This window comes from Clinocottus analis, unplaced genomic scaffold (assembly GCF_023055335.1).
Source record: "Clinocottus analis isolate CAN_PGR_092001 unplaced genomic scaffold, fCliAna1.0.p SCAF_4, whole genome shotgun sequence".
In the NCBI taxonomy this organism is placed as follows: Eukaryota; Metazoa; Chordata; class Actinopteri; order Perciformes; family Cottidae; genus Clinocottus; species Clinocottus analis.
In genome coordinates, this window is record NW_027176153.1 from 22369814 (window position 1) to 22392093 (window position 22280).

General features: G+C 43.6%; 1 protein-coding gene across 1 annotated transcript in view; it reads left to right on the forward strand.

The window, feature by feature from the left end:
- LOC137800611 (teashirt homolog 2) overlaps positions 1-19131 on the forward strand; it is a 40677-nt gene extending 21546 nt beyond the window's left edge. The window contains exon 2 of the mRNA XM_068597877.1: positions 15376-19131. Within this exon, the coding sequence (XP_068453978.1) occupies positions 15376-18416 (3041 nt within the window). The 3' untranslated portion in view covers positions 18417-19131. The remainder of the gene's footprint in view (positions 1-15375) is intronic.
- The last annotated feature ends 3149 nt before the right edge of the window (positions 19132-22280 follow it).

Below are 22280 nucleotides of genomic sequence, written 5' to 3' on the forward strand. Positions count from 1 at the left end.
GACACTGTCCAGGTCCGTCCTACTTGGCAAGAGGGAGAGCTACAGAGAAAGGCAGAGTTTATTTCCTGTTCTTGTGAATCATATATCAGTACAATTCCCCTCTGTGCTGTTTGGCAACGGCGGAATGACGGGTGTCATTTATCATACGGACTGAAAGAGGCTGTGGGAAAAGGGATTTGAATTCTTCTGGAAGTGTGTGGACTCTCCTTAGTGGTGAATCATTAAACGGAGGAGTTTTTCAACAGGGATATGAGCAACTCCTCGCGCTGGTACTTTGTTTCCCCGTTTCACTGGCTGGCTCAATCATTAAATGTCTCAAAAAATAAGATTTACTAGTTTTATATAAATTGTGAAGGGACATGGCATTTAACTTGTAATTGGGGATTTTTGCCCTGCTGAATCCATTAAGTCGCTCTTCAGTTTTTGGGTTGCACGCAAGCGCCGTGGTCATGCTTTGCGAGAATTATATTTAAGCTAATTTGAATTTGCAAATTTGATTAACACCGCATTTGTCAGCTTCTTGTTGTCCTGCTAAGTGATGACATTTTCATCTTCTCTATACGGGTTTTTTGTGCTCTTGGTTATGTTGACTGGTATTTAAGATTGTGCTTCATAAACATTTTGTGTTCCTTTGGAATTTTCTTTTCACTTGTCAGGGACGGTTACTATTTCCCACACTTTGAGTCGGGTGATCAAAGAAAGAAAACGACTTTTGATCGTCTGTCACCAGCTCCTCAGCTGCACTGGCAGAAATAAATGTGTCAAGCTTTAACTTATCCTCACAAAAACATACTCCTAACCCCTGCTGCTCTAATTGAGTGTAACTCCCAGAAACCTGTGAACACACATGCAAAACTGAGCAGATCATAAATCAGGCGTCTATAGACAGCCGCCGCCGCCCCACCCCTGCCAGAGCCTCCCCCCAAAGGAGAGACTGGTTTCTATGAGCTGGCTGGAAACCAACCTTTTTTTTTATGTGATATTTTCATATCCACCATCCAGACTTTTCTGTTGTGTTTTTTTTTTTTTAAACCGGAAAGTTCGTTGAAGTCCTCATCAGATGAAAAGTGTCAATAAGCTATTGTATAGGGAAATGGGACTCTGTGTGTTTCAGCTGTCAGCAACTGTTAGCTGTCTCTCATGTGCAGATCACAAAGTTAAATGTGCTGTCAGCAAGTCCTCAGCTCGAAATAGACGTGTTGAGGTTAGCCTGAGAAGCGCCGCTGTACCCCCTGCTGCCCAGCAGAATGTGGATCCATCAAACAATGTGAACGCTTATCAAACCTGAGCATCAAGGTGTTATGAAGCACATTTTCAGGTTTCAAGGTGTTGGAATGGGCTAAGAAAGAAGAAGAAAAAAAGGAATCCACGTCTACCTTGTGCTGTTTCTTTACCTGCTAGAATGCATGAATAACACATCTGATGTTGATGTGGTGATATTCAGCTGTGAGGTTCTGCGCTGCCTTCACTTCCTTTGCCAGAGAGTCATATCTTGATGTTTTCTGAACCTAAGCTCTTAGTGCGTGACCTGTCCCAGAGGCCCCCCCCCGCCGCCGCCGCCCCCGAAGTCCCGGGCCGGTTTCTTGACATGTTAGCCTGCCACCGCCTGCTAAAGAAGAGTGTAGATGCCCCTGAGGTAAATGAAAACATTTGGTTCTTGCCAGACCTGTTCACGTCTCAGCTGGGCCACATGAGCTGGCAGGTGACGCGTGTTACAGAGGGAGAATTGGAGACCGCAGCGGTGGCCTACTTCTTTTCTCTCCACACAAGGCCGGCGCAGGCCACAACCCAGAAAACACAGATGAATATGTTCTCGGCTCACAAAACATCGCGGTGAAACTGACAAAGACTGACCCGCATCCGAGGGGAAATTCAGGCTCCACCGTCGCCTCCGAACGCTCCGGGATTAGTTTCATTCACTTCCTGTGATGGCAGAGCGCTTCTGCTTCTTCTTCACTGCGGCGTCTCACGGTCATAAAATCCTCTTGTTGGTAAATTTAGGAGTCTATTCATTTCCTGATCATCCTTCTTTTTGTTCTGTTATTGCAGTAATAGACTTGACATTGTGTCACCATCTCATATCAACATCTGCAATTACCAGACAATCCACATTTAAGTCCCATGGGGAAGTATGATTGCAATTAAAAACACGGGGCAAATGTTAATGAAGTAAACTACTTAAAAGTGGAAAGAGTGAATGTTTTAAATGTTTTTACTTTTAACCCTGCGCTTCTTCTTTTTTTTCACTTCCATTTATATTCGCAGCCTGCTGCAAATTAAAGTTTAATTTTAGAGACGCTATCAATGTTTTATTTTTTTCCTTCCTTAGTAAATCTTCGTTTGTGTTACTCACACTTTGAGCCTCTTTGCTACACAAGCCGGTTGGTAATCGCTCGGTTGTTTACCACTCGACGTGAGGACTCGTGGTGGATAGCACTGCGGTTCATCGGGTTATTAAATCAGAGGGAATAACAGGCCAACTTCTGGCCATTGTCGTGATTGATGAGCCGAGCTTTATTTGCTGAGGCGGTGTGTTTGTTCCCGTGTAATTGTCTACCAGATGGCTAAGCTAACTGTTCTTAAATGCCTTCAGACCTGCAGGGGTCCTGGGTCCTAGCATTTTCCCCTGCTAATGACATTATGCCTGCAAACATCTCCGTTTATTCCTGAGCTTTTCTTGATCTCTAATGTTGGGGATCAAAATGGCTTCGCGAGGCATTTAGTTCAAATGATGCTCTCTGTGCCATTCTGTTTTTTTTTAATTTGCACAGAGTAGATGTTTTGAAGGCGCTCTGTTGGTAAACTCCTTTACGGGAAAATGAGCCTACTTGAATCTGAAGGGAGATGGAGATGGCGTGTGGGGGGGGGGGGCGGGGGGGGGACTCCACTATACCTGTGAGGAGTCAGATTGGAGGAGAAAATGGATCTAGGTGGCAGTGCGAGTCATCAATCACAGCCCCTCAAGGGGAGCTGCAGCTAAAGCTGCTCTGAAGTGCTATCTGTCAGCTGCTCCGATCCAGCCGGGGGGACCGGAGAGGGGCCATATCGCCACCCATCAGCTCTTTACCCAGCACGCAACTGCCATGTAAACATGTGCAGGTGCTACTGTCAAAATAACCCCCACAACCCCCCCAGTTCACGGGGGTCGTGCATATTTTCACAAACGGTCAGTCGTCCTCCTCATTGTGAGGACGTTTCCTCCCCTTTAATGCTTTTTTTTTGTGGTTGTATAGAAAGCATCTCCGGATGCTGCAGTTCCTGTAATAGGTTTTTGATTGTTAACGGTGTTGGGTGGTTTATTGTAATTTAAAAGTGAGTGTACTGTTTCTCCTGCTCCCCCCCCCCACCCACCCACCCCGTCCCTCCCACTCCAATCCTGAATAAAGCCACCAAATGCTTCTCCGCCGATGTCGAGCCGCGTCTGTCGATACCTCTCAAGATGGATAGTTGTTCTGCATGCTTATTGATTCGGCGCAGGCCAAAGATATAAGTATCATTTGTCATTTCTGGAATTATTTGGAGTCCTAGTTAAAACCCAGAGTAGAGGGGGAGATGGCCATGCCTTGGGGGGGAGGGGGGGGGAGTTGGTGGGGGAGTAGCAAGTTGTCTGGGCTTTGATGAATGACTGCACGGGTTTTTGGTTTTTACTGCGAGCGCCGGGGCCCTTTAGCTGCTATTTGCTTTCACCACGGTCCAAGAAAAACAATGCGATGGGTCCAAGGACTGAGCAGCATCGTCCTGTCATGTCGGGTAACACTGCGAGCAGGGTGGTCCAAGGCAGAAGAGTCATGGAGGAGGGTGGGCTTTGGACACTACATGCTGCTTTTCCCCAACAAAAAAAAAAGACCCAGCGGGTTGCGAGCCGACCCGCTGCTCCGTGTGTCCCAGCTGACGGCCCCCAAGCGCATGCGATGAATTTTAATATTTTTTTGCATCCAGAATCTACAGTGTGAAGGCAAACAGATTGTTCATGTTTTTTTTTTCCCAGTTTAAAAGAGCATTGTTGTTTGGTAGCAGTAGGTCTTTCCCCTGTGACTTTGATTATGTCCTGTTTTGGGCGTCGGGCCAGCAGAAGAGCTGGCTTCATTACTGTATGGATCATCTTTTAAGACCATTTAAGATCAACGAGAGCGATTGTCCACTAATGACAGAGACTCCGAGAAGTTCATTACACTCAAACCCTTTGATTTATTTCACTGAACCGCCAGTTACATTTTTTTTTTTTTTAAAGTCGGACTTGAAAGTTGAGTGAAAGGTTGTTGTTTTTTTTTTTTTGGAGTTGGGTGAGGAAAAAGTGTTTAACAGAGGAACATGTTTAACAGCAACAAAAGAGGAGAGAAGAGAAACCTCAGACACGTGAATGACAAGTAATTATTTCCCTTGTCCATCAAACTGTGTTTTGATGCAAGGATGCGATCAAACATGATATTAACAACTTCAAGCCTTCAAATGAAAATGACTCTGAAATCGCGTGAAGCCCGAGTGTGAGCTTTTGTGTTGCGCTACAGCATGAATCATTCATAAACACGCACACACACACACACACACACGCTGGGCTGGGCAGGGCAGCCTTTTTGCCTGACCAATATTATTGCCACAGCTTTTCAATGCGTGATGACCATTGTGTATTCGTTTCCATTTTAGCTTGCCAAAATCTCTTCTCACAGCAGGAGAGGAGTGGAGAGAGAGAGAGAGAGAGAGAGAGAGAGAGAGAGAGAGAGAGAGAGAGAGATGGGATAGATGGGAAGAGAGAGAGGGAGAGAGAGACAGCTTTGTGTATTTTTCAGTTTGAGTCGCTGAATATCCCCAAAACGCAGTGGGGCTGACCGACTGCTCCTCGGTCTCTCTGCATCGCCGTCAAACAGGACGGCGCACCGAGCCGGCTGTATTTTCATCATTGCCCTTTCTCACACGGGCAGAGCGGGATTCATCGCTGTATCCTACTCTCCCAAATACACACACACACACAAAAAAACCACACAAAAAAACGCATCGTTATTATTAGTTTTTCATTGTGCTGCAGAAGCTTTCCACAGACGCCTCATAAACTGGGGTTATAAAAAATATATATTAGCTTTGAATAATTAAAAACCCACCAGGGTTATATACTGTAAGTACTCATTTAAACACATGCTTGCTACAGTATGTCTTGAAAGAGGGTATTTGCATTAGCGGGGCAGCCTTCTCCATTTTGTTTGCCAGAGCAGTGAGAGGACAGACAACAGAGGCCTCTCGCTTAATCCCTTTGGAGAACTAGTGCATGAATTGATATATCCTCTCCTCTCTCCGCCTCTCTTCTTCCTCCTGCTAATGTCTTTCCTAGAACTTGAACAAACAGGCTGTGCGTGTAGGACACATAAGACAGATGTTTAGGATTACTCTCACCTCGTTGCTCTATTGTGTGCACTTTAAGGGCGCTCAGCTGATGTGGAATGCCACTCATTCAGGCTCTCTGCTCCTCCAAAGGCTCCTCCTGCTTATCAAAGTGCCATCTGCACTCAAGACGGACAAAATGCCATGTGGTTTGTTTACAGCAAGAAATAAACACTTCATATCTAATGATCGAATATTCACCCTCTGTGTTTCTGAGGTTTGAAAAACCAACAAAGTAACGTCTGTAACTGAGGACTAAAAGTGTTTTTTTTGTGAGTTCATAACCTTACAATGCTTCTTTCTTTTCTTTTTTTAATTAATAGCATGCCTATTTCTCCCACTCATGTGTGCGTGTGTGTGTGTGTGTGTTTACAGATGTAGAAACAAATGGGCCAGACCCACATTGATATTGTTGAGGGGTGACATTATCTTTTAGCAGAGCACTTATCTAATCTGGCTGCTGTGGGAAGCAGGAGGAAGTGGCTGTGGGACAAGGGGCCGTGGATGCTGCATCTTTAATTACCATTGATATCGCAGTAGAGAAGAGAGGAGGGCTGCTGGAGGAGTGAAGCCGGAGGGGTGGTGGGTGGTGGTGGTGGTGTAGGGGTGTGGAGGGTTTCGAAGGGGGGAGAAGACCCGTGTTCACTTTTTAATTAAGGCTCCGTAGTGTAACTCGTCAATGTACATTATTGGAAGAATGAACGTCAATGCCATTGCTTTTTCTCCCCCTCCTTTATCTCTGTCAATGATTCAAAGACATGATTTATGGTTCGTCTCCGTCTTTCAGGATCATCCATCAAGCGCCGGCTCTGCCGCAGCGCCACCCGTTGTAAATCATTCTGAAAGCCTGTCACTCATTTCCATTAACCGTTCCTCTGTCGCTCTGGTCTCCGCCTTCCTCAACCTCCTTTTTTTCCTCCCCCGACCCCCTCCCTCCTTCCCTCCCTGCCTCCCTCTCCCCTTTACCACCCCTCTCTCCTCCCCCTCGGTGCACAACCTACAGCCACGCAGGGTATCAGTTCCGTGCCGCTGATTCGTCCGCCTACCTTCTTTTCAATAAATTAACCACTTTCTCCCATGCGATGAATAAAAGGGCTCTGTACTCGTCTTGCAGTCGGCACCTACTCCTCCTCCATTACAGCTGAACACCTTACAAATGTCACGCCGCTGACTCGTAAGGCTAAATGAGGATGTAGCACAGAGAAAATATTTTTGTTGCACTGACTTTTCCCCGTGGCAGTGTTTGAACAGCTTTGATATATATTTGCCGCGTGGTATTAATGAACATGTACATCCCACACATGAAGGGCCGCCACATCCGGTTTTATTATGTTTCCTTTTATTGTACGTGCACTTGTGGATAATTTACAACAAAAAAAATGGAACGCACAATGAAAAAGCCCATGAGCCTCGGCGAGACTGTGCTCACGTTGTTTCTTTTTATGCATTCATGCTGAGGAGCATTGTATTCAACTTTAACAGGTAATGGAAACAATATTATGCCTCTCACTGTCGCATGGAGCAAAAGCACACTAAGTGGGCAGTGCTGCCATCACATGCTGTTGGTTTTCCTGCAAATTCGACTACTTTAATTCAGACACTCCGACAATGACTGTAGTCTTTAACCAGTTTTTTTTTATTTTTTTTATTTTTATTATAGTAACAGGTCTTATGAACAGAAATAATTGGCTCTATGGAGTGACTGTCAATCTCTTACAATGGTTGATGTGCCCGCTCTCGGGAGCCCAATTCACTGGCTTCTTCTTTTTCTTTCTCCATTCTAATCAACATCTAGATATCAACACAGCAGAATACCCACAAACAGCAGAAAGCCTGTTTTGAGGGGAAACTTTCAACTATTGGGTGCCAACACATTTCACTATTTGGGCAGCCATTGTTCTCAGAACGGGCTGTCAAAGTGACAATGCGCACCAGGCAAATCCAGAAGTTTGCACTTTTTTCAGAAAACAGCGGGCCCTAATCATTTTGTGGAGGACACTTGACAACAAATTTGCCATTAAAATGAATCTGAATAGGAGGAAAGCCGTGCTGTTTTGAAGCATTTCTGCCTCTCTTACCGCTGCTCGTCTTGTCCCACAGAGCTCCGGGTTTGGCGGGCTCGCTTCTCTCCCTTTACGCTTGCCATGAAGCGCCTTTTGGTCCCGCTAGAAACTGACAGTACCACGCTTCAGCTGCAAATTCACTCTGTAGCCTCATTGTATTTAATGAAGGGAAAAAGTGGCAATCTACTATTAATGAACTTGGAATGTAAAAAAAAATGCCTCCCTTTGCTGAAAACTGCATAAAACTGCTTGTACAAGGAAAGCTTTTGGCTGGAGTCCATCCAGAATCTAATGAAAGATCCATACGGGGACAGAGCGAGCGGGACGAGTTAGTGAAATGCAGATTGTTTTAATAGAATACACACAGTCTCTTCCAGCTGCACTATCAGATTCATCAAGGCCTGACCTTGATGGAGGGCTGGAGTTGTTTGGGAGGGCCGGTGTTTAAAGTTCATGCAAAGTTTATGATGCAGGAACCGCATGGACTGTATACACACCTTCTGATCTTAGGGGAAGACTGAATACACACAGTCCACGCAGCATAGGGGTGAAGGAGACCTGCCGCCGGGTTTTTTTTAGTGAAATAGAACATGAGATCAAAGGAAAACAAACCACCGATTTCATATTTTGAACAATTCAATTCTGAAATTTCGTATGAAGAAGCAAATGTTTCCAAAACATCAGACGAATGATTGAATCGGAATTAAAGAGCTCTTCGTTTAGTCTAGGCGAGTGGGCATGAAAACCAAAGTGTATAGGCCATCATACCTTTCACTCAGTATCTCATAAAACTAGAACAAAGGCCTCATGTGTGCACAGCAGTGGTCCTTTAAACGATGGCCCACTTTCCTCCCCTGCCGCCACGCAAACATTCCTGAATGACATTCAATCAGGGAAATTTGAACCAAAGCAAGACGGTCTTTTATTAGTACCGCCCCTGTTTGCTCGACTGGTCAGCTCCAATATGCGAGGCGGGTTTGAGTGGCGTGCTGTAAGATGATGGGTTCGCTCTCTGATAAGGGTGAATGAGGGGTAAACTGCTATTCTGCAGAAAGGAACCATCAGACCTCATCATGTCGCTCGTGGAGAGCCGTGTCACGGGCTCTTCAGAAACCAAGTGACAGAGCGGCGCGAGGCGGCTCCACCCCCCCCCCCCCCCCCTCACACACACACACACACACACACCCAACCTCCCATCCTGCTCGTGGAAAAAATACACTGCAGCCGAAGCCGCCCTGCTTCTGCTTCGCCGACTGGAACTTTGTATCAGTCGGGGCAGAGAAGATCGTCTGTAATCTGACAAATATACACTGAGGCTTTTAAGCCTCTTCACTTGTAACGTTATCCAACATGCTCGCCGGAATTGTTTATGTTTACCTTTCCTTGTTAGCAAAAGAGGACAAATACATCATGACCTCATGCTTCGTACAGTATATTTAACCGCTGATACAAAACAGCACACGTAAAGCTAATTCAGAGGCTCGCTAGTTTACTCAAAAAAATTAAACCCGTATTTTCTCGTATCTTTTCTGGAGTTCATCCAGCAGATTGTTGGGGATTTTTTGGGGGGTCGAGATGTTTGAGACGTCTGTCGCCGCGTCAGAGTGGAATTTAGTTTGGAGCTCACAACGTATTCAGATCATGTTTGAAGTTGTACCGCACACTGAAACCTGTTTTGTTACGAGCTGTAAACTGAATCACATGACTGTACTGTAATAAAAAATCACATCATGCTGGTGTCTTACAAGCCTTTCATGATGAAAAATGGCTCAACACGTCATCTATTGTCAACTATCTACTGTCAGTCCTGGAATTTGAAGGCCATTTTGGCTGGTTGGGATTTTTAAGAAGAATGTTAACACCCTCTAATTAGATGTCACAGAGCAACTCCTTCCTCCCACGCCATTTCCCCCCCTCTTTTTATGCCATTTCCTCCTAAAAAGTAGTGTAGTCTGAGTGTAAATTATCCCAAAATAGAAATACTAAGTAGAATGACATTAATAATTGTATTTAAAGGTAGTGTTGGTAATATAATCCGCCTGTGCCCTCATCACACATCACAATACTCTTCCACGAGCTGCTACCTTGACAGCTGTGAGCTCTAACAATAGCCATGTTTGTTTTATATTTTAATAAGGATCATTTTGGGGGCGTGGCTTCGGGAGGAGGCCTGAAGGGACGGGCTGTCGGTGTTGCAGACATGGCGACGTTCTCACGCGATTGTATAATTCTTCAAACGCTAGATTCCTCTTACTAGTTACTCCAGATTACCAACCCCAGTTACACAAGTACAGCACGTGAGTAAAAGTACTGTAGTTACTTTTCCACCACTGCAAATTTGAAAGGAATCTCAAGGACTTGAAGAACTTGGACAATGCTGAGAAGCTGTTGTATTGGATGGCATTATAGCTGGTACAGGTGTACCTAATAAAGAGGCTCACAGAGCCTACTTCAGACTTGTTATAACATCTTGCACACAGATAGCAAATATCCACCTGGCTTTGTGTCGCCGGTCTGGTAAACAGGACAGGAGTGTGGTGTGTATAATAGTCTCTGCCGGTCCCTGATAGGGGTCCCCCCCTTTTTGGTGAGATGCAACGCGCCGGGCAACTGCACGCGATGGCAATGTTCAAAGTGATGACTTAGGTGCTGGAGTGCAGATTGCAATGCTCTCCCACCGCTCACTTCCAATTAGGCGGCGGGCCGACTGATGCGTCTCGGAGCAGAAGCTTCTCGTAGGTATCGAAAAAAGGGAGCGGCGTCGCTCAGTGACATCGCGGAGGGAAAGGGGCTCCTGGAGCTTCAGGATGGAGCAATCTGATGTGGCTCAGTAAATACCGGGATTAGCGTCCATGCAAAGACTTTTACAGATTGACACATTTGTACCATCACATAAAAACGCCTCCGTCCCCAATAGCTCAAACTGAAACATGCTGCAAGGCTTGTGTGGCTGCCGTCGTATATTTCTTTGTGTTGATTGTGCATTCCAAAGTTCTCTGTGTTTTTAGTTAACAGCATGTTGGTTGTGAAAACATTTTTGATTAATTGCCATAATTATTGTGATCATTTTTGCCCAAATGAACAGCCAGATGGCAGGATATGGTGTCATTTTTGCGATCCTATCATTAATCTGGCTCTCGGTCCATCTGAGCACATTGTGCCGTTTGCTGTGTTCACAATCTGTCCTCAAGTTGTCCGTGTCTTTTTTTGAGCTGCGAGTTTTTATTTGATTATATTAGGACTATGAAATATTAAAGTTGAGGCTGTATAAAAAAGAAGCAAGGCATTTATCTGCATGAATAGCCTGTGTTTAGTGAAGGAAGTAATGCACTTTAAGTAACATCTCCTTCATGCATACAAGAATTAACATGAGTGTTTCCGTTTCGTGGGTGTGTAGCGAACGCCTCGGGACAGTCCAACAAAACCACTTTGAGGGGGGTTCCCAACCCACTTCGTATCATCTAACCTATGCATAATGTCGTTAGTTTTTTTACCCGAATGTCGACCGCAACATTAATAACAAGCGTCAGTTACAGTGTGTCTGCAGAGTTTGGAATTTGGGTTTCGGGACGTCATTTAAAAGTTGTTAAATTAAATAATGGGCCAGGTGGGAACTAATGACACGTTCCTATTTAAAAGCAAGTCAAACACTGTTTAATTCCGTGATATCAATTAACCTCCAGACAAATGTTGTCAAAGGGAGCAGTCTGAGTGTGATTGTTCTCTCTTTGCTCTGCAGTGTCCTTGGGCTCGGGGAGACTGTTTCCTGACAGGGAACAATGAAGCGAGAGGTGTTTACAGATCTTTACAGATGGCTCCGGGGCTCAGAATTAGCTCGTCGCCGTTTCTTACGCGATTCGGTTCAGACTTAAACTTCAGATGTGTCATCAAGACTATCATCAGGATGTCTGACAATGTTTCTGTTTTATCTTGACGTGCACTGCTCACTGAGTTAGTCAGATATCACTGTCAAATATTAAACCCCGTGACATGTGTGTCTCATTCTAATGATAGCTCACTGAAGAAATCACAATCGCATCGCGGTGGCGTTCAGAAACACACACCCTCCTTCCCGTTTCCAACCTCGCAAAGAGCTTCACAACTTTAGAATGATGTTTTGTACACCGAGTACTTCTTTTGACTGACATTTTACACCTATTTATAACAACAGAGGAGCTCGGTGACTAAGTGTTTTTAAATGTACAGGCACAATTAATTGGGCTCACATGTGAGGAGAAAGCGATGATAGTTACTGAGACAGCCTGGAGATTGTTCAGTGATCCTGACCTGCGTCGTTAGAGTGTTCTCCGTCTATCCAGCAGGCCGCTTTTCTTTTTTTCTATCCTCCTCCTCCTCTTTTCTTTTTTCTTCTTCTTTCCTTTACATGGCATAAATCCGGGAGATGAAAATGTCATGGAGCAGGTTCATTTTGCAAAGAGGTTTTGATTGCCATGCGCGTGTAATTGATTGTTCCAAGGACAGGGGGAAATCTAGAAATGTCATAACAGTCCTGCTTAGGTTGGTCCCACCACAAGGCAATCAATGAGAAGTAAAAAGAGATATTGATTTGCGAGCAGCAAAAACTGTAGCTTGAGACAACCGGAGAGCGCCGGGGAAAGTGGCACAGACGTGCGGACCTGTCACCGGCACCTATGAATTACCCAATCTTCTCTGAAGATAGTGTTACCTCGGATACTCGCACAAAGTCCTGCGCTGGGTATTGCAGCTGTCCATTAGCTAAGCTCCTCGGGCTGCTAACTCTTTCTGGCTTGTCAGATTAATGAAGGAAGTGTTGACCTTCCAGGAGATAAATGTTGATGTTCTCAAATTTACAAACGTTTCTACTGGCGTGTTAACGTTGGAAACAGAATGCCCTTTTAAAGCTGGCTCACACACACATGAAAAAAAGAAAAAGAAAAATGATTGACACATTTTGAATAGACTCACTTACACAAGGGGAAGGGGATTGTTCTCTATGAAGATGATGCTTGGAGTTGAGTTGTAAATATATTGTCATGTAAGCCTTTAGCACCAATCCAATTGGACAGCAGGCTGCCATGAATGTTGCAGTGAACCTAATCTACTGTTTCCTATGCAGTTAACTGGTTTCTTTTGATGTATAAGGGAAAAAACATTTTGGCTCGGGAACTGGCTGCTGCTTCTGTAAATCCAGGCCTCACTATGCCAAGAGTCTGCTCTAACGGATAAAGGTTATAAACACTTCAACTGCCTGATTTATGATGGATACCTCAGGTTTTTTGACCTTTGCATATCTCTGTCTGAAGATATAAATTTGTAGTGACACAGATTGGAGGCTTTACAGCAGTTTATGACATGCTAAATCTCAGGCGAGGCATGCCAGCCTCTTGTTTTGTAAGGCTAGTTAGGCTGGGAGTTGTCTTGCTTGGACTTCCCGGCAACATTTTCAAAGCAGGCTTTTTTTTTTCTTCTTCGAAGTTGTGAGAAAATGTGCCTGAGAAAAAGCATTTGCTGCTCTCCACTTTTGGTTTACACAGTGTCGCACCAGTTCACACGTAGTTTGTATTTGAAGAGGCCGAACTGCAATTAAGTCTGCATTCTTGACAAGCTTGTTTCTCACAATGTAATTATATTTTTTAGGCGTTGTCTGGTAATGTTGCATTGTCTTTTGCATTCTTGTATGAATGAGTAGCACACATTGGCATGGCAGCAATGCGGTGGTAGAACAAGAGCTGACAAAGCATGGGTTACAAATGGTGGGAGAAGCGTTAAGAGTTAGACGTGCAGGTATCTTGGCGGGATCCCTGCCAGAAGGTTAATTGGCGCCTCTGGATGTCTGCCACTGAGGGCATCTGATAGAAATGCATAGAACAACAGGAAGGGCTGCAGATAATCTCCGCAAATTTCACCCTGGAATACCACGATATTCAAATGGATATAACTACATGTCAGTGGTTATTTCAAGGGAAAAGTAGTGCTTAGTCTTGGTGAAACGCACATTTATCTCACAAATAGGGGAAGGTGGAACAGAACCGCGTGTATTGGGGGAATTTGAAGCGCCATGAAATATGCAGGGAATAGCCTTTAACATGAGGGCGCACGCTAGGATTGAGACATTTCAATTAAAGTCTCACTGGACTGGAAAAATGCTCATCTCCCCACTTTGGAGTGCGTTCTTCCCCAGTCCCTCAGTTTTAGTGGCAATTTTGAAGAGAGAGGACATCAACTCGGAGCTTGTCATAGCCATTGGTGTTCTCCTTCACTGTGAATACTATATATACGACCATAAATAAAACATACCTCTGTGCTCCCGACAACTCTCTCCCTTAGCATCAAGGGTATTTTGGAGGCCATCACCGATCTCGGTCGGCCAATCAAAACATCTCTCTTGCGGTGGATCAAGGTCGCAGCACGTTGGGACTCACGGGTGTGAGAGCGCGTGCGGGTTTCTCGTTCGCGAAGGCACCCATTCTCCATGTTTGTTTTTGAAAGTCCGAATCCCATCTCCATCCATTAGCTGGCAGGCAGTTCACCTCCAGCGTTTCTCTTGAGGCACTTGTGAAATATTGATTAAAAAAAAAGGAAAAAAAAAGTCTTATTTTCAGAAGGTAAAAAAAAAAAAAAAAGGGAAGACATTCTATGGGCCGCCCAGTGTGGGACTCCTGAGTGCTCGGCGTCAGCCTTCCCCCTCACGGAGTGCCGTCTATTCAGAAGAGAAATATTAACCACATGAAATGCATAAGTGCCTGGACAGGGCTGTTATGTCCTATTCATATTTAACTCAGGGCACATCTGCCACGTCTCTCCCAAAATGCACATTTTCCAGCGTGACCAGGAGGTGGAAAATATCTCGGATATGTGACAACACTGACAAACTGCATTTACTGCAGGATGTCTTCAAAAGATGTGCAAACATTGGTTGTGATATGGGTGCGTGGGCGGCCGGCTGTTTAGATTTTAAATGATCTGAAATAGCTATTGTCAGAAAAGGACACTTTAATATTCTGAGGCTGTGTTCACATTATGTTGAGCAGACCCTGCAGCCATGTGAAGAACCCTCTATGCTGAGTCAGAGTTTCCACTAATTGGATGATGGGAAATATGTCAATTAGAAATACTGTTGTTTAATTATCTGTTAATTGAAGCAATAATGTTTGTGCTCTATGAGTTGGGAGGATGAACAGGTGAATAATGAAAGAAGTAATTGCTGTTTATGAGACTGTCACGGAAAATATAATGACGTGACAGATTGCCAGTAATTATTTTTTGTAATTGTCTAGTTTTAACACTTATAATTGAATCAGCTTGATCAACATCTTTATCAGCATTCACATTGGCAACATGTTTCATTTGGGCTACATATTTTCTGAAGTTTATTTTCGCCTCTTTTTTTTCAGTCGAGTCTTTAAATGTATTGATGGAGCAATGCGGGACATTAACATTTTCTGAGCTTACGTTGAGACCATTCCTCACGCACAGCTTGAGGGAAGCTGAGATGTTACCCAGAACAGAAGGCTTACATTTTCATTGCAGTTTTGAGGCATCCATAATCACTATGGAATAGGTCATTTACAATAACACTTAGCGGGCCCCAGAAGAATCAATTTCCTTTTGTCACTCAGTGGCCAATGATTGTTGTAAACATCTCAACTTGAGGCAAGAAAAAAACCTTGGACACAGCACTAAGTCAATGGCTTGTCGTGAATCACATGGTAGCGTTACACCAGCAGCAGTCTGTTAGTAAAGACATTATGTCTCGCTATACTCTCCAACCTCCCAAGGCACAAAGCAGCCGCCATTATGTTGTTTTTTATGACTTTTGCTCCTTCTCACAAAACATCATTACTTTGGATTTTGAAAATATTGTTCCTTGGAAATGAAATTCATTAAACTGTTTTCCCGCAAAGTGTTTCAAAGTCATTAATCTCCATGTCTCTCTCTCTCTCTCTCTCTCTTTTAGTGTACATGCCCGATGAAGACGGCGTTCTTCAAGATGCAATCCCTGAAGAAGACGGCGAGAACGACACACAAACTGAAGAAGAGTGCTCAGAGAAGACCAGCCCCAAAGTGTCCGAGGACAAAGAGCTGGACAGCAAGAGCACCAACACCTATAGCAACCAGAACTCTCCCATCAGTGTCCTTTCCAATCAAGAGGCCGAGTTGGAGTCACGCCTTAGCGACACCAGCGACAGACTCTCAGACTTCAAAACCTCCTCGCCGCCTGAGAGCCTGGTGGCCGTTGAGGGCCTCGGCTCCAAGCCGAAAGACGAGGTGGGCGGCAGCTTGGAGAAGATGAGGGCAGCCTATGCAAACTTTCTCTCTGATTCCTACTGGACTGGGATAGGGATGGACTTGAAAATTGGCAAGGACACCAGCAAAGCCAACTGTGACAGCACCAACGGAAGCACCAAGAGTGAGTTCGACTGGCACCAAGACGCGCTCTCCAAGACCCTGCAACACACACTCTCCCCAAAGCCGACATCCAAACCCAACCTCTTTAGCTCCGTCCACCTGTACAGGCAAACCACCAAACCCTGCGGCTCAGTGTTCACAGGAGCCAGCCGATTTCGCTGTAAGGATTGCAGTGCCGCTTATGACACTCTTGTGGATCTGACGATCCACATGAACAAAAGCGGACACTACCAGGACAACAACCACAGCAAACAGAGTAATTCCTCTGGTTCGTCTTCGAAATCCAGGAAACGGAATTTGCAAGACATGGAAGGAAAAGAGGACGCACAGAAAGTTTTGAAGTGCATGTTCTGTGGTCACTCTTTTGAATCGCTCCAGGATTTGAGCGTCCATATGATAAAAACCAAGCATTACCAAAAAGTGCCTTTAAAAGAGCCTATCCCATTACTCACAGCCAAATTGTTGCCACCAGCAAAGAAACGGGCCTTTGAGACGGTGAGACCTTGCTCCCCTGACTCTACAACCGGTCTTTCCGGCTACACAGAGGCACAACGGGCCGCTGCCATTTCAAATGCTAACAACAATCGCTACGGCTATCAGAACGGAGCGAGTTACACTTGGCAGTTTGAAACGTGCAAGTCCCAGATTCTTAAATGCATGGAGTGTGGGAGCTCCCATGACACCCTTCAGCAACTCACCACACATATGATGGTTACTGGACACTTCATCAAAGTCACAAACTCAGCCTCTAAAAAGGGTAAACAGTTAGCCCTTGACCCTCTGGCCATAGAAAAGATACAGGGTTTAGCTGAGCCTGCTGCCAGTGACAATGAGGGAGAAAAGGTGTCTCCGAAAAATCCTTCCCCCGGGAGCAGTGAGAGGGATAGCCAGGGGGAAGGTACATCAGACAAAATGGAAGAAACTGAAGCTAAAGATGACAAGCAAGAGACTGAGGATCAAAAAGCAGACAATGGGACTTTTAAGTACCCTTATCTCCGTGAGGAGGATCTTGAACAGGACTCAGGAGGAGGAGGGGACATTCTTAAATCTTTAGCCAATACAGTGGCCTCTGCCATCAATAAAGCTCAAACAGGGACACCAAGCTGGAGTGCCTATCCGAGCATTCACGCTGCCTATCAGCTCTCCGGCCTCATCAAAAGCTCCCCACTCTCTGTATCTCCTCCTTCTCAGCTGAAGCAGACATTTAACCACAAGCTGAGACCGATCGCCCCAAAGGGGAAGTCGTACCACGGTGCTGCGGGACTTGAAGCTTCCCAGGGACAGCATCAAAATGTGGACATCAAAAAAGAAAAGGTTGGCATTAGCGATGGTAAAGAAAGTCAGAATATTAAGTTTGATCTGGTGGAGAATGATGACAGCGATTGTCAGGATGATTCCTCTTCCTCTTCAAAGCTTGATGCAGACTGTATGAATGAAGGGAGTGAAGCGATCAAAGGGAAGTTGAGCCCAGATTTCTCTGACAGAGGCAAGACACCGAGCCCATCTGCCAGCAATGGACGCAGCGCTACTTCAGAGCCTCTCAGTGACACTCCAACTCTACTTGGCATAAACCCTCTTAGTGCACTACAGTCAGTTCTGAACAATCATCTGGGCAAAGCAAATAAGCCCAGTAACTCAAGAGCAGATAAACTATCTGCTCACACCAAGTCTATTTTTGCTGACATTAACCGTAGCAGTGAGAAACCAGCGTTAATGCTGGGAAATGCTATAAGAAAGAGGCCCGATAACCCTTTTCTCTTTGCGAATGATGACCAACCAATAGATCTGACGAAATCCAAACAGAGCAAGTCAAGTTCCTCGCTGCTCCACCCCTCCACGCCGATGCCACAGAAATATGCCCTGTCTGACATTGCGGATATGGTTAAAATTCTTCCAAAAGCCACGACGCCAAAACCCTCCCCAACGTCAAGGATCCCAATGATGAAACTGGAATCCGACGTGAGGCGTTTTGAGGACATGTCGGCCGAGGTGTACTCCGTCCACAAGCGCAAAGGGAGACAGTCCAACTGGAACCCTCGCCATCTTCTCATCCTGCAAGCTCAGTTTGCCTCCAGCCTCTTCCAGACCTCTGAGGGTAAATACTTACTCGCAGACCTCGGCCCTCAGGAACGGATGCACATCTCAAAGTTCACCGGACTGTCCATGACCACCATAAGTCATTGGTTAGCAAATGTGAAATACCAACTGCGTAAAACCGGAGGGACCAAATTTCTGAAGAGCATGGACACCGGGCACCCGATCTTCTACTGCAATGACTGCGCTTCCCAGTTTAGGTCCCCCGCCTTATTCATTACGCATCTGGAAACCCATCTTGGGTTCCAAATCAAAGACATGTGCAAAATGCCAGTAGAGCACCAGACGAAGGTAGAGGAGCCAGAACTGTCGAAGGCCCTCAGTGTCAGAGCCACAGAGGCGCTGGTCACGGACGAAGACATTGACGCAAAGTTCAAATGTAAGCTCTGCTGTCGGACATTTGCGAGCAATCACGCGGTCAAACTTCATTTGAGTAAAACTCACAGCAAATCCCCCGACAACCATTCACAATATGTGGAAATGGACAAGGAGTAGTTTGTTTTTTTTATTATCGTCACTTCTTTTTTTCTTCTTCTTCCTTTTCTCCCTTTTTTATTTCAACACACGGGTCAAATATTTCAACCATTTTTTTTTTTTCAATTAGTGTTGTGTAGTGCATCATAATGACGTTTAAAACATTTCATGGATGGCACCGACACACTGGTTAGAAATTGTATAAGGAAACACTAAGAGATACTTTTGCACCCTGCTCAAATGCATCACCAGTAATAAAATGTATTACTGCTTGAAGAAACATAATTGCTGATGTTTGCATGCAATAGCCCTGGCTATGACTACTATTTATTTGTATGATATGTCAAGTTTAAATTGTATTTCAAAGACAAAATAATGAACTAATTGTACTTTACATTTTCTGTGATACTGTACACCTGCATACATGTGCAGCTGTTAAAAACAGGTAGCCGCCACACGACAACACACACGCAGACCTGTACAGTGTATTGCTATGTAAAGATGTTTTGTGTTGCAATGAATAGAAGAGAAAAAAGCACTTTAATAAATGTTTAATCACCAGTTTAGACTCGGATTCTGTACATGACTCAAAAAATAATTAGACGGTTTGGGAACAAGGATATTTCACATGTAAATATATTTTAGAAGAAAAGAAAACAGTGTGTTTCATGCAACAAGGATAACAGCAAGACAGATGATACCTGTGATACCTGCACCTTTTTTTACTTATTCAAATAAAGAGTTAACATTTGATAACAGCTTGTATATCTTTTTATTTTGTATTTTTTTCTGTTTAATGTTTGCTTGCGAAGTTAGTTTGTAATAGTGTAAAGATGTTAAGATTGCCTGCTTTCTAAGCATGTCTTGTAAACCCTGAGCAAGTGATGAGGTACAAAAAAAACTATATTATACCAACCAATGCTGCTCAAGTTAAGTATCAGTAACACTCTTATTACATTACTGGAGGTAATTTCCTGATAATTCCTTCAATAGTTTCCAAGAAAGTACTCTGCACTTTGGTACTTATCAGAGAAATACATGTATAATATAATATAGAAACAATTCCACTTCCTTTCTCGTGAAATCTAAAGTCTTTTACTCAGTGCACTGCAGGTGATTTAATTCAACTTAATGGAGCATAACATTGGCAATAATGAATAATTAATTTATAATGAATTGATATTTACTTTAGTCTTGAAATATATATATAATTGTATTTTTTTTTACATGTTTTCTTTGTATAATCAATGCGAAATTAGATAGTTCCTTCCAGCAAACGTACAAGGAAATGATCAGGAAAACATTCAAAAATAACAGACCCATAAGCTAAGGTATTTTGTATTTTTAAATTCACAATATCTCCTTTATCTTTTACAAGTTTTAAATGCACGGAGAAGCTCTATGCGACAGAATAGCATCCTCACACTGCATCCTACACTGCATTCTGCTTCTTTTTTTTACCTTATGACTTTTAGATACACCTCAAAGATACATCTTCTTGTCAGACTTTATTGCTTTCCTGTGAACGCGGCTGCTGTTGCTGCAAGATGGTATCATAACAATTAAACATATTTCCTCCAGCTCTATTATTTCAAGGCTATTAAAAATAATTGCCTCCTAAATTCATAAACATTTTATGCAATTCATCTCTTTTCCAGCAATCAAGTCCTCAATTACCTCCACCCATCAAATCTGTGTTTCATAACGGCCAACTGACATTTGATGGCGAACGGGAGAAAGCACATGGGCACTGTGGTGATTTGAATGCTGTGACACCAACTTGCCCCCTATTGTTGGAAATGAGCAGGCAATCACGTTGTTCATCAGATGACTCCTAATGCAGTTAAAGTATTCCGCTATAATTTCTCCCTGCATTTATAATTACTGTCAAAGACCACACACCTCAGTGAGCAGATTAAAGCTATAAATTATTTAGTGCCTTTCTTCTCCGAAGGATCTCTGATTTGTCTGTAGGGCCATTATGTTTTAGAGGAGCAACTTATTCTAAACTGAAGCAAGCGCTGTCCTCAGGATGCAGAAGAATGCTCTGCAGGAGGGGGGGATGGGGATGAGACTATTATGGTCTGTTTGTGTTTATTTGGTCACATTTAAATTGAGGCTAAAAAGATAACGTGCAGTGCAGAATTCTTGAATTTCATTTTTTTTTTACACAGCAATTCCCTATATGTTGATACAAATCATTATTCTGTGCATGCACATATACAGTATAAGTAGATTTTTGAGGATTCAGCACAACCGAGTAAAGATCCACCCAAGGCTAACTGAAGAAAAATGCTCTCATCAGTGCAATCACAGAGGGAAATTAGTTGTCTCTGAACATAATTTGCTTTAATAAGTCAAAGCCGATGTGGGACTCATTGTTAGTACACAAAACTGCTAAATGGATGTAATATAAAATTTAAAGCAAACTTTATAAGGTTAATATGAATTGTATCATGCAATTAGCAATCAATTGAATGTGCACAAACGAGTGGGTGGAAAATCAAAATACACATCAGCTGCTTATGTTTTTCAAATAAACACGATGCTCTCTAATAGGAACACCTGAGTTATTAAATACTGATATACTTCAGGTAGCACATCGAAGGTAATTAGGTGAAATAAACCCATAATTCTTTTGGTGCTTTATATTAATTCATTTTGGATGTTTGCATATTAACACAGTTAATCGCACCGTATATCTAACATGTCATGGCTAATTACAGAACACAGTCAGCTTTCTGCAATTACACACACACACACACACACACACACAATCTTGGTTTTAAATGGATTGATTATGAGATATATTAAGCGCAGTAACATGCTCATTCATGGACACAGTTTATTCTCAGTATTCTACATTAGCCAGAATACATGGTGACAGAGCTTGGCAGTGTGTGTCCCGCCAGTATGGTTCCTATCAATAAAAGAGAAAAGAGGTTAAAATAAAGGTTAAAGTCACATCCCACACCTTTTCTCTCAAAGAAATCCCCATCTACAGACCAGACATATGATTGATTATGCACATTTAGCATCATGCTAGCAGTGAAATTGATCAAAAAAAGCCTCAGAAATGACTTTTTTTTCCCCAGCTTGGAGTTACTTTCTTAAACAGTCCTAATAACTTCTAATAGCTCAGTTAAAAAAAATTGAATTGTGCATATAAGTAAGCTCGCATTGAAGATGTAGTGAAACCCGACCTTAGCTAAATTGACGCCAACTCATATTTGCAAATTCGTTGTCAATCTGTCATTAAACATGCTATCAAATAATGATAAGTGCACGCTGCTTGCTTTGCACTGGCGTGTGTCTCCCTGACGCTGATGTGCCGTAATAGGACAAATGTGCATCAGGATTTGCCTGCTTGGATACACACAAAACATTTACACTGTGCCTGACTTTGATTCGCCCTGTGCAAGACAAGCATGGATTCTCTGCATCATCTGGCCTGTAAACCAGAGGAGGAGGAGGAGGAGGAGGACGACGACGAGGAGGATTCAAAATGTTCATCACACAGCAGCAGGGTAATGACTAGCTCATGTGTTTAATGAAGGGCTTTAGAACTTATAGCTATAATGACCCACATCCTAACTCCCTTTTCTCCCATTTATTCTCCCCAAAGTCCTCAGGTTATTACGTCCCTCTGAGAAATATCCCAGAAAGAGCATTACATCCCTCGATTCCTTTTTCACAGAGATATCAGAACATTTGTCCTTTTACCTGCAATGTACCGTTGGAGATTTACTGGCATGATACTATTTTTCAAATGTGGAGGACCACAAATACTTGGAATTAAAAAGCAGTGATGAATGATGCACCCTAAATCCTGAACCTCTTTTTTCTTCTTCTAAATAATAAGCTGTAAAATATGATTTATAATGA